Source organism: Aythya marila (assembly GCF_965140915.1).
Source record: "Aythya marila genome assembly, chromosome: 11".
Taxonomy (NCBI): domain Eukaryota; kingdom Metazoa; phylum Chordata; class Aves; order Anseriformes; family Anatidae; genus Aythya; species Aythya marila.
The window spans coordinates 5,118,371-5,130,488 of NC_139052.1; the positions used below are offsets into that span (position 1 = coordinate 5,118,371).

Consider the following 12,118-nt stretch of genomic DNA (forward strand, 5'->3'; position numbering starts at 1 on the left):
TTTCCAAGATTTTTAGCTACATTGTAAACTGCCATAAAAAATAAAATACTGCACGACCAAAAGCCAAGCACTTGGCAATCCTGTTCTGGATTTCCAAATGCTTCTGATTAGGAATCACTGAACTGATTGCATTTTGAAACAAAAGTGGGATAAAAATGAAAATCCCAAATGTGTATGAAAGAACACAAAGCCAAGGACTCCTCTACATCAGCAAACATTTCAAATAAATGTTAAATATTCAGCACATAAGCACACAAATACCTACTTACAGTGCATTTTATTTATTGTAAAATCCTCTCATTCTATAGACACAGTGAGCAATAAGGAAAGAGGCATGAATCCTCCCTAGAACATAAAACAGACTAATTTAAAAATGAATGTACAAAATCCAGGCAATCCTTGACCTGTGACTGTTACAGGTGAAAGTGCTAGTTAATTAAGTTTTCATTTGTGGCTGCCAAGTACACCTCCCTTTGCAAGGGGACAGTGCCAGGAGGAAAAGAATAAAGAAAAAATCAATCCAATTGAACCTACATGTGCTAGAACTATTTCACTTCACATTGTTAGGTGTCCCTACCCCAAGGCTTTATTCTTCTTGGCCACTAGAGTCCCTCTGTATGATAGGGAAAAGGAAAAAAGTTGCATGTGCCTGCCTTCTGTTGGACAAAGCACTGAAGTTACAAGCAGCACTGACAATATTTCCCTTAAATAACAGAATACACTGGAGCTTGAAAATAAAGCATAGGGAATGTGAAAGCCCCCAAAGGGGAGGATAGCAAGTGAAATAAATAATCTGGCTTCCCATAACAATTCTCACACCTCTAGAAATACATAAGGCTGCCTTGCTCTCCATAGCTGCCTAACACTTAACATACACTGCAGATGAGATGCACAACACCTGGCTGCCTTAACACCTTTGTTATCTCATTACTAGATATCTAACACAAGCATTTTTATTGTGCTTTGCTGTTGCTAAGATTTAGGCCATCAGGGATGATCCTCTCCAAAGCACTGCTTTTTATCTTATGACCTTATTTAAATATCATTTTGGATAAGTTTGATGAACACCTTTTATGATTCCAGGTATCTCAGGAATAAAAAATGAGAGCAAGTCAGTAGTGAGTCAACACATATATCTCAATATTCCTTAATATGAGAAGCTTCACAACTGAAACTCATCTGTTATGCTGGAAGACCTCAAATACATTCATGAACCCCATACTGAGATAGCATTGTTGGAATATCACTTTGTTCCTGCAACACAACAAAGCTTGTCAAAGTGAGGCATTAGTGGAAGATGGGAAAATAAATGATTAATTATAGATAGACAACATACGTTGATCAAATCCAGAAACTGCCCTGAGCACACCTACATCAATTAAATTATTTCTCTGGTACAGCTACTCAGGCCTCTAATCCCTGAGAGTAAGCCTACAGCTGGCATCATCAAGCAAAGGAAAAATTCAGTACCAACAAAGAAAAAGCAAATCATCAATACAACTTTCTCAGAATACCTTTTGTTGTGGTTCCCTTTTTCATCTCTTCTCCACCCAGCAATGACATCAAGACTCACACAAGTTAAAAATTTGGAACAACAAAGCTGAAGTCTCCTAAGCATCTCTGAAGTCATTTTTAACCAATGTAACCCCTGTGTCTACAGATGCAGAACACTTAATTTTTCTTTCATTTCAAACTTAAAATAATGTGAATAGCACTCTGGAGAATATACAAAAAAATCTTTTCAATAATTTGGAAAATACCGGTACTGGTATTATCTGCAAATGACTTACTTCCTTTGTAGTTGCCCAGCAACAATTATGTATGAGAGAGCAGCTGCCTTGCAACCTATCAGCTCACCACCAGAGAAATGGGTCAACTTCAGAAAGAAATTTATGGCAAAACAGCGAATACAACACAGGCGTTCCTACCTTGTCACCCAGCACTTTTAATATACTTTGGAACACAATTTTTATTCCCATCTGTATATTCTTGTAGTGACCCAAGTGAAGAAACAGTTAGCTACTACCTATATGTACCCTAATTCACATTCTCCTCCTTGATCCACCAGGAAAGTGACCATGCCATTGTGCTTTCTTTGGCAATATATGTATTCCAAAATCACAAAGGACAGAACCTGTGTGCCAGACCTTGGGGCCATTTCCAAGTGACAAAAGTACCTACTGGTCTAGATTTCACTGAAGTCTAGCATGATTCAAAATATACACCTCATGTTAAAAATCCGGAACACCGAAATTTTAACCAAAATCAAAGTCAGCAGATGCTTGTTAATTACGAGGTGAGCTGTTACCACCATGTAAGAAAACATTGGTTTTATTTGTACAAAAGGGATGCATACAACAGCTGGTAGTGACACAACACTTCTGCAGGCATTGACATCTGGATGAACACCTAAATTATCTTTGTAGAAGAGGCAAAAAAATAACAAAGTGCTTTACAGAGAAGGACACCTAAAACAAATCAAATGTTTCACACTGCAGAATTGTCTGTTTTCTTTTAACTACTGCAGAATCTGTCTGACTAACTGAGGCATGGATGTTATCATCATAGATATAAAATATTAGGTTAGAATAACTCACACCTTGCATACAAGGCCACGAGAGAAAATCCAGTCTCTCAAATCAGTGGGAATGTTGCAACAACTTCAACAGAATCATGATTTCCTCTCACACTAGTTAACCAGTTTAGATACTGCTGTTTTGATTATGGACCCTAAATAAGAATATAAGTCAGTTCAAATACCTTTTAGGATCTCCAGGAGCCTGCCAGCTTGCATTTAAATCCTGCATCTGAAAAAGACGTATGAAAATGTCATATGAAAACATTCAGTGTATGAAAACACTGAAATAATACAAAATAATTAAAACTTCATAAACAACTCCATGGATCACGGAAACTGCTAGTCCTCTATAAATTCAATCTACAAATATAATGAATAGAGTTTGGATTCTACTCACAGCATCTTTAATATTAAGTGTAGTTCACAGCTGCAGCGGAGGACAGAAAGGTGGAGACCTACATCACTCACTTTTCCATTAGGAAACAAAACACATCTTCGTTAACCAATCAATTTCCATTTTTATTTCCACCCTTATTTCGCCTGCTTGTGACTTCGGGTGCTTACTAATGTTTAGGAATATTCTAGTACTCAAAAAAGTACTCCACTTTGCATTTCATCATCAAGGATTGATTAGCATATTGCAGAGACATTCATTTTAAGTAGGAGATTCAATTGCTCACGTTAAGAGCATATCATAATTTACAGTAATAAATGAAAATAATTTATCAGTAAGAATGCCTTTGACTTCAAATGCTTGGAACAATTCAAGTGCAACTCTGGTTACATCACAATTTGTCTCGGACAATACACTCATTACAATTAAACCCACGAGTATAGATTTCAAAATAAGATTAAAAAAGGATCCGATTCAAAGTAATAAACTTAAGCTTAATTAATATAGTCTTTAACCTTATGCCTCTTGTTTCAGGCCAAAAATGAAAGGTGTTTCTAGCTATCGTGAGTCCTAGTCTAGGAAAATCCTAATGAAAAACGGAAATATTCACATACGCAATTAAGAACTAAGCATGTTCTTAAGTGCTTAGCTGTATAATGGCAATATGCAATAGATGGAGTTCAACATCAATAATTATATTTTGACAATTCACATAGGAAAATGGCTATAAATTTCCAGATTTATGCACAATAGTAAATACTGAGTATCTTGTTTTAAAAAGCAAGAGGGAATAAAAATAAGCATTTTGCTTTGCTGATTACTTCTTAATCTAGACACATATCCTCAGGATAATGAAGGACTCAACTGTAGTAAACCAATTAGCATTTTTATAACTGTGGAATGCACAGTATACATTTCTGCTCATGTAGTCATCAGTTAGATAATTACTCATGACAAAAAAAAAAAAAAAAAGAAATTAAACCTCTGAAGACATGTTGAAAAAAATGAAATATAGCCTTTTAGTTGTTCAGCGCTGTCTTGGTTTTGACTGGAATAGAGTTAATGTTCTCTGTAGAGGCTCATATAATGGTGTTTTGGATTTTTGATGAAAACAGTGGTGACAACACACCAACATTTCAGTTGTTGCTGAGCAGTGAGCCAAGGCCTTTCCTGCTCCTGGGGCTGCCCTGCCAGCGAGGGCCCTGGGGGTGCCCCAGCAGCCAAGAGGGGACAGATCCAGGACAAACCCAAAGGGATGGCCCACAGCACACAGCATCCTGCTCTACAATACAACAGAGATGGGAAAGAAGGGGGGACATTCGGAGGGATGGTGTTTGTCTTCCCAAACACGTGTAACTATTACACCTGGTGGACCCTGCTTTCCTGGAAATGGTTAAACACCTGCCTGCTGTTGGCATGTAGCGAATGAATTCTGATTTTGTTCTGCTTGCACACACAGCTTTTGCTTTACCTAGTAAACTGTCTCCATCTCAACCCACAAATTTTCTCACTTTTACTTGTCTGATTCTCTCCCCCATGGCACATGGGGAGAGTGAGTGAGCAGCTATGTGGGGCTGAGCTGCCTGCTAGGGTTAAACCACAACAATTGCACTGTCAAAAAATTATTAGGTTTGGTCATTTGGTTGTTTTAAACCAAGAGACTGACACAACATCACATAGAAACTTTCATGTTCATGTCTTCAAGGGAATGGTTATGTCTGTTGCTATGTCTTTATATATTCCAACTGCTATGTGTTCATGCAGTCTCCAACACACAAAAATCTTTTTAACAAGTGTTCTCCACACTACTTGTATTTGGTCTTTAATCCAACTGCATTTATCACAACCTTCCTTTCCGTTCTATATTTTCTCAGATGTTCTCTTCTCTAAACTGAGAAGTCAGCCCACACTCTCTTAGATTGTAAAACTTAATGTTTACATTTTATTACAGTTAACATCTTCGGAATTTAAGTAACATTTCACTACACTTGCACAAAAGCTTCACAGTCAAATGACACTGACACCTTTAACATACTTTATTCAGGATATGACAGTTGGAGGAAAACTAATATTGCATTTTCAGCACTGAGTTAGGAAGTGGAAGAAAGCTATTCTCTATGCTCTCTGTTTCTTTCATAACTCTTCAGTGTTATTTCTTTACTTCATTAGAAAAAATAGGTCACTGGAACCTAATGCAAACAGCCTGCAAACGTGCTACACACCCATATACAACACAAACTGCATGCACTGTCTCCCAATTTAATTTCTAAGTGTACCGTACTAGCTAATCAATTTTTTATTACTGGAAAGTAATGGCTTCCCTACATACAGCTATGATTTCCTTCACTAAGTGTAAATTATTTCAATACCACCACTCCTCGCAAAACTGCGTAAGGTGTCTAGACGATGTGTGCTAGTAATGCAAATGTCAAATTCACAGTCCCCATTTCTCCACCACTGTAGTTTGAATTAACTTTACAATCTCTTGTCTAATGGTATACTATAAACAGATGGAAACCATATGTGATTCCAGGCTATCTTCTCCCATGCTTAAGCATTAAATGTTCAATACTATATATAAATGCATCAAGTTTTTGTCACCTTGATTCTTTAGTTATCATTCTCACTCCTTTGAAAAGGTTAGTGCTGCTTGTGTTATCCATGTCTAGTATTCCAGAAAGAATAAACTTGTCTGTGGTCTGGTTCATGTAAAATTCTAGACCTGTTAGGTATAAAATGAAATACTGCTAACAGCAGCATTTCAACTTTTGATTGTCTAATGTGGGCATCCCAAAGTGAAAGGAATAGCTTGTTTCAAACCAGAAGTGACACATTTATGGATGTAGCATTATACTAGATAATAAAACTTCCAATAATACATTATAATCATGTATTAGACAGACTGACACACATGCCTGATATAGTGAGAATAAAGATCACATACAAGATTTTCCCTTAGTATGGAGGCATCTGCCTCATGAGGGAGACGGCAACTAGAGGTGGGATTAAGCATTGCAATCCTGTTAACCAACAGTTTATAGCACCAAGAAACCTCAACTTGCTAGCTTTGTCACAATATTTTATACTGTTAAATCAACAAGCAATCATGAAGCCATTGGTTTATATCTTCCAAAAAGTTGGAAAAAAAAAATTATGTATAAAGTCTTCCTCAAAGTCTGGAATATAGGGGCTGCTTTGTACAAACACATTTAATAGGGATGTGGATATTTCTAACAGTGGATTTGGTATAAATATTCTAACCTGCAGTTTTCTGCTTTCCTATGCTCAGTGTACTTTTGTCAATCAAGTATGTTTCCGCTTGCAACATAGCCATCCATCTATAACTGAAAAAAAAAAGTACAATACATACACAAGTATGGCATATGAAGTCCAGTACACAGCTTGTAGACAAAGGCTGTTTTCAGCACAGTAAGAGAGAAGAGTTTCTCCAGATAAGCTTATCTTTTTTCCCCCCGATAGTAGAAGCCTAGCAAAGCTGGCCAACAACACTGAATCCTCAGATTGTATAAACAGCCCTATAGATTTCATTTTAGCTCAGGAACAAGAAAATTCAGCCCTGAAGTGATGTCTGTAGTTATATGTAAGCAAATACTAACTAGCCTTTTGTAAGAATGCCTCAGGTGTGTGTAACCTACACTCTCCATGTTCTACTGTACAAAACCAGCTTATATTCACTTCTGAATAAAAACAATTTTATCACACCATAGAGCAAAGTGATAGCTATTCTCCTCTTTTCCCACTCCTTGCGTGTAACAAAGCACCAAGTCTTACAAATCCCCAGAAGACTGATGGCACCACTTTGAACTAAAGAGGAAATTTCACTGAAATTGAACTTCAAGTTTGTGTGATTTGGGAACAGACATATTCATGTAGCCTGTAGAACGTCAACAAATTGCAGTCACTGTGATTTTGAATATGACTGCCAACCTCTCAATCTACATTACATCTTTGTGCATGTAGCTTAATATTAAATAGCAAGCATTTGCTTCAGCTTCTTTAAATAAACTAGATAAACAAAAGCAGTTAATTGTGTTGTTACTATGATAAATAACAGCACCAGAAAGCATCAATGTTAGTCATTTTTACAGCTGACAGCTCTGATAAGAAAAAAATCGTCCTAAATTTACAGACTGTAAGCATAAAATTGTGGACTCACTAATGCTTGCGCAACTGCCTAACTTAATTTGCAGATGATCAGTGTTTAAACAGGTTAATCTTATTATCACTGATATTATTAGAGTTTACATGATAAAAGTATGGCTCTTTGTAGCAGTGTAACAAGATGATTGACTTTTTTTTTTTTTTTTTTTTAATCACAGATCTACCCAGACCAGAAAACAAAGTTTTCAGTTATTCTAGGACTCATGTTTAACGCTTGGCCCTAGCCAGTAAAGCAGTTCTACTTTACTGGGATCTGAGAAAATCTCTTCTCAGCACCTTTTCTTCCACAAAACTGACAGGATCAGTTTTTGTTTTGCACCAAGTGAATGACATCTGCCTTTGTTCCACTGTGGCGGCTTATCTGCAGCTACGTTACTTTTTCAGACCCTATACTAAAAAAAGTGTATGAAATATAGCTCTTCATCACTCTACTTACTAAAGGCCAAATTTCAGCTGCAGAACAAAAAATGACTCAGGATGACATAATGGGGCCTTCACACATGACAAAGCTAAACCAAAACTGAGTAAAAGAATGATACATCATTATCTGCCCTTGGTTGAAAACAGAGGAAATTTGTCTTAGAAAAAAAAAGAAAGTTTATAAATAATCCAAAACATAAAGGAAAAGTTTTCAAAAAGATTTATAAGTCAGAATTGTATCTTTTCAACCCTTCTAATTAACATGAGTAGTTTTTACAATTATTCCTCCTGGCTTGTACACGAAATCAGGTCACGTGAGGGGATCACAAGGATCCATTTTCAATGTGATATCCATGAAATATTGAAGACATCCACATTTGGATTTATGCAGTATTTAGAGGCTTTGGAAGCAAGAAAACAGCTGTTCTCTTGCTGGAAATTTTTATTAAAAGGTCACCAGCTTTTAAGTCAATGGCTATTTTACCTCCTCAGTTTGTACCTGTTACCATGGCAAGTTTATATATGTGGTATTTAAGTTTCAGATTCTGTAGAAATCTGCTGATCACACCATCTTTGTAGGTATTCTGAAATTCTCTAATAAGCAACTACAGTTATCGCACAAATCTGTATGAATAAGTTTGATACACAAACTATATATAGCATGCTACAAATTTTAAAATCACCTGCTGTTTAGAATTCTATGTACTCTTAGGTCTAATACCACTTCAGCCCCTCATTCACTTCTTTCCTTAAAAAATTCAGAAAAATTGTGAAGATTTTTGTCCCTACTGGTTCTATGCAACAGAAAGTATGCAGCCCAATATTATTTTCTTCATTTATAATAGTTGCCAACCTACCCTCCCTCCATTGATTTAAACAATCCTGTCACAAAAAAAAGCTGCTAGTAGAGAAAAAAGTCCCAACTAGCAGCATTCACACTCTACTGTGAACACCGAGTGCTCTAAGGAGATGTTCATACAATTCACAGTTGATACCCTCTTACTTATTTCACTCAGTTGTTTTCATGATCCTACCTAAAAGCCTCCAATCAGGATTATACTTCTAAAGGCTCAGTATCAAGTCTGGCTTTACTCTGGATTTTCCCATGGACAACTTCCTGTTCTTCTAGACCTATCCACCCTTCTTAAAACATTTTTCCAGCGTTTTATTGCTGCTGAATGTGATTCAAAAGGGGCCCATCTGCTCTGGCTACATCAGGAGAGTTTTGCACTTTCACACAGCTGCTGAGGTTTTTGTCCCCATGTAGAAGCTGGAATTGCTCTACCCGCCCCCTTGCACAGAAATGATGTAAAGGAACTGATGGATCCAAAAAACTATTGCAAGATCATCTGTATACTGACTGTATTACTATACTGCAAACTCTCTCACATATGCGCCATTTTTTGTGGAGACTTAATGTGCTCCCTTAATAAAATGCAGCATAAAACCTGACAGAGCTATTTTCCAATGGAAAAAAAATAAAGCAATCCTATCAAATGCATTCATCTTATTAGAAATTCCATTAAACTGCTCAAAAAGCCTGGAGGGGTGATTGTTTCTATTAAATTCTATCGGCTGCCTGCTGGACCAGTTTCTTTAGGACTTTCAACATTTCATTAAATTTAAGTGATTTAACCTCCATTCAATTCTGTAAATACTGAAAAACAGTTATCTGCAAGTATGCTTTTGAAGATTACATTTACCATAAGCCAAACCAAGAGTATTTGAAAGTTACGTTTAACAGTATGCATGCCATTGTTAACCTGTAACATGCTCTGCAAATGGATTCCTTCTGACAAATTAGATACAGCAGCTTGACCCAAATGCAAATTGAACATATTCCAAGATAGCTGTGACCTGACTCCTGCTATTGACTATAGGCTCCTTTCAGGACATAGAAGCCTACAGAACTGAATTTACTCCTCTGCTTTGCCAGGCAGTCTTATCCACATGGAATGGAAAAATAACATTCATTTTGAGCCATATAAATCCTTACAACATGTTTGCTTTGGTTTATGAACACTTATTTTCTATAAATGAGCTTCAGTCAATTTAGACCAATTTGAATCGAGTAAAAGAATAACGAAGGTTTTGGATTCTTAAGAAACAATGAAACTCAAAGCTTCCATTTAAATGGAACGACTTTCTACCCACATTTAAACACTAGCTACGGGAATTGGCTGGACTTCCCAATAGTTTCTAAATTCAATTTCTGGGCAGAAGCTAGTAAGGTGTTTCTAGTATACTCCACTGGACTACAGAATGTTTCTATCCATTTACTGTTGATTTTGAGGGCAGGCTGAGTCTCATCTCTTCATGCAGCATTAAGGAGAAGACTTTTCTTTGCATATAGTACTTCTTTAAAGTATCTGTGAAGGGCAAAAGTGAAGAATTTGTTTTTATTGATAACAGTCTAATTCTCACAGCCACAGAAACAAAACAGGTGCCAGTGATTACAAATAACATTCATCAGTTTCCTTACCAAATTGAATGCATACATTTTAGCTCATTTGACCTTAATTCAAACCCACCCACCCCCTTAAGCACTTAATATTCAAGAAACAAGTACTATTAATAAATTATAAAAGAATAAAAATAAAGCTTAAATAGGTATACCCTAAAATCCTTTTTTTTGTATAACAATTCACGCAAACTAACAGCAATAAAAGTAATGAAAAAAAACTCAAATCAAGTTTGGGCAATTTGTTCAATTGAGAAATAGGTTCGTTAAATGTTGATGTACTGAGAACTGTCATGGAATTGATCTGAAAATGTGTTCCATCATCTGACAAATTAAATCATATAAAATATTCATCAAGCTCAGGTTATAAAAACAATAATTTATTACTTTTTGATCATAAAAAATCTGCTACTATTCGTGTTTTGTTTTGTGTTTTTTTCTTAAACAGCAGGAAATAGTCAAAAAGTTGACAATCAGGAAGTGTTCAATAAAAAAAGGCAAACAGATTGTAAATTTATTCCTTATCATCAATGGTATAGCACTACAGAAGCAAGGGTAGCAGGAAAAAAAAAAAAAACACAAACTTAGTGACACATGGCATAATCACCAAGTTATTTCTATTCAGTCTCTTCACTGTAGCCAGGAAATCACTGTTAAAGTTTTATGCAGGTCAACTTTTAATTGAACACTATCAAGAAAGCTAAGATGACAGAGTTAATTAAGATTTAAAGATAACACTTTTGGGGGCTAAAAAAAAATAAATTATTCCGTACAGACAGTAATTTTATATTCTATCATTTTAAATTTGTGAAATATCATACAATAAATACTGAAACCAAAAGCCTGCACAACAACAGGCCTTGACTCTATTGTTTTTGATCAGCAATCCTCTGTAAGCAGAGTTTCATGTAGGAATTTTTATTGCGTATTTCTATCACTGCATCTCTGACAAGTTCAATGAACATTTGAGGCCAGAGCTTCTGCAAGGACTCATTTTTCATATGGATGTCCGCAGCTTCTTTCACTAAGTTCTCCACGTATGTTTGGCAAAATGTTTTTCTTTCCTTGATTTCCTGCATGGGAGAAATCATTTATTACAAGTTGTATAAGAGAAAGGAAGAAAAGGTTAAACAAGATCAAACTCAAAAAACATCCACAGAAGCTTAATGAATTAAAAAAAAACAAAAATAAACAAAACAAACAAAAAAAAAGCGGTGATTAACTTGGGAAGAGCACCAGACTTCCTTTCCCTTCCCAACTTTTATTGATTACATCACAATAGTTGGAAAGTATATATTTATCCACCTGACCTAATCAGAACCAAGCATATTGTCACACAGAAAAGTAAGCCAGTATGTAGCATCCCTTTCATAGTTTCCCTGATGGGCTCTGGCAACTGCATTATTCCTAAAATGTACTAAATATTAGGTACTGAAGTAACCCAAAGCTTTAAAAATAATTTCATAATAAAAATAAATGAAACACACTTCATGAAACTACTGGCTCTGCGTTTTAGTCAATATGCATTAATCCCTGTTTCTGTAGTGTTTCTATAAAGTGCCCTAATAAGCTTAAACAGTTATATTGCTGCTAAATATCGAGCTACTTTAATTTATGGGACTAGTAAAATGTTAGGTCATGCTTTGGGCCATCAAAATAGTGTGTTTTTTTTTTTTGTTTGTTTGTTTGTTTTAAATGAGTGATAAAGCAAAAAAAAAAAAAAAAAAAAGCTTTCCGGCTGTTTCACCTGAAACAAAACAAAACAAACAAACAAAATATTTATCAATGAACATAACCTGTCATATTTAGCAAGAAAATGATTCAACCACATTTACTACGTCAGTTTACTGGTAACTTAAGTTTGCTAAGTTTACTTACCTGGCAGCATTTATCAAATTAGTTTACTGCTAATTTACACACACACTGACACTCTTTTCAATGTTATGTATCCGAGATAATAAAACTACAATGCAATAACTGAACTCAGTGTTTACTAAACTTGATTAAATTTCTGGCACCAGAGGCTTTATATATTTAAATTAAAAAAAAAGAGCAAATGATGGGACAAATATGAGAAGCAGGA

The 12,118-nt window shown here is 35.7% G+C and overlaps 1 protein-coding gene across 3 annotated transcripts in view; it reads right to left on the reverse strand.

Annotated features, from left to right (window-relative positions):
* Nucleotides 1-9,991: 9,991 nt before the first annotated feature.
* The window catches only part of LRRC49 (leucine rich repeat containing 49), a 44,426-nt gene continuing 42,299 nt past the window's right edge, over nucleotides 9,992-12,118 (reverse strand). For all 3 annotated transcript variants that reach the window (XM_082769540.1, XM_082769539.1, XM_082769538.1), the window contains one exon: nucleotides 9,992-11,108. In XM_082769540.1, coding sequence (XP_082625666.1) covers nucleotides 10,902-11,108 — 207 coding nt within the window. In that variant the 3' untranslated portion in view covers nucleotides 9,992-10,901. The remainder of the gene's footprint in view (nucleotides 11,109-12,118) is intronic.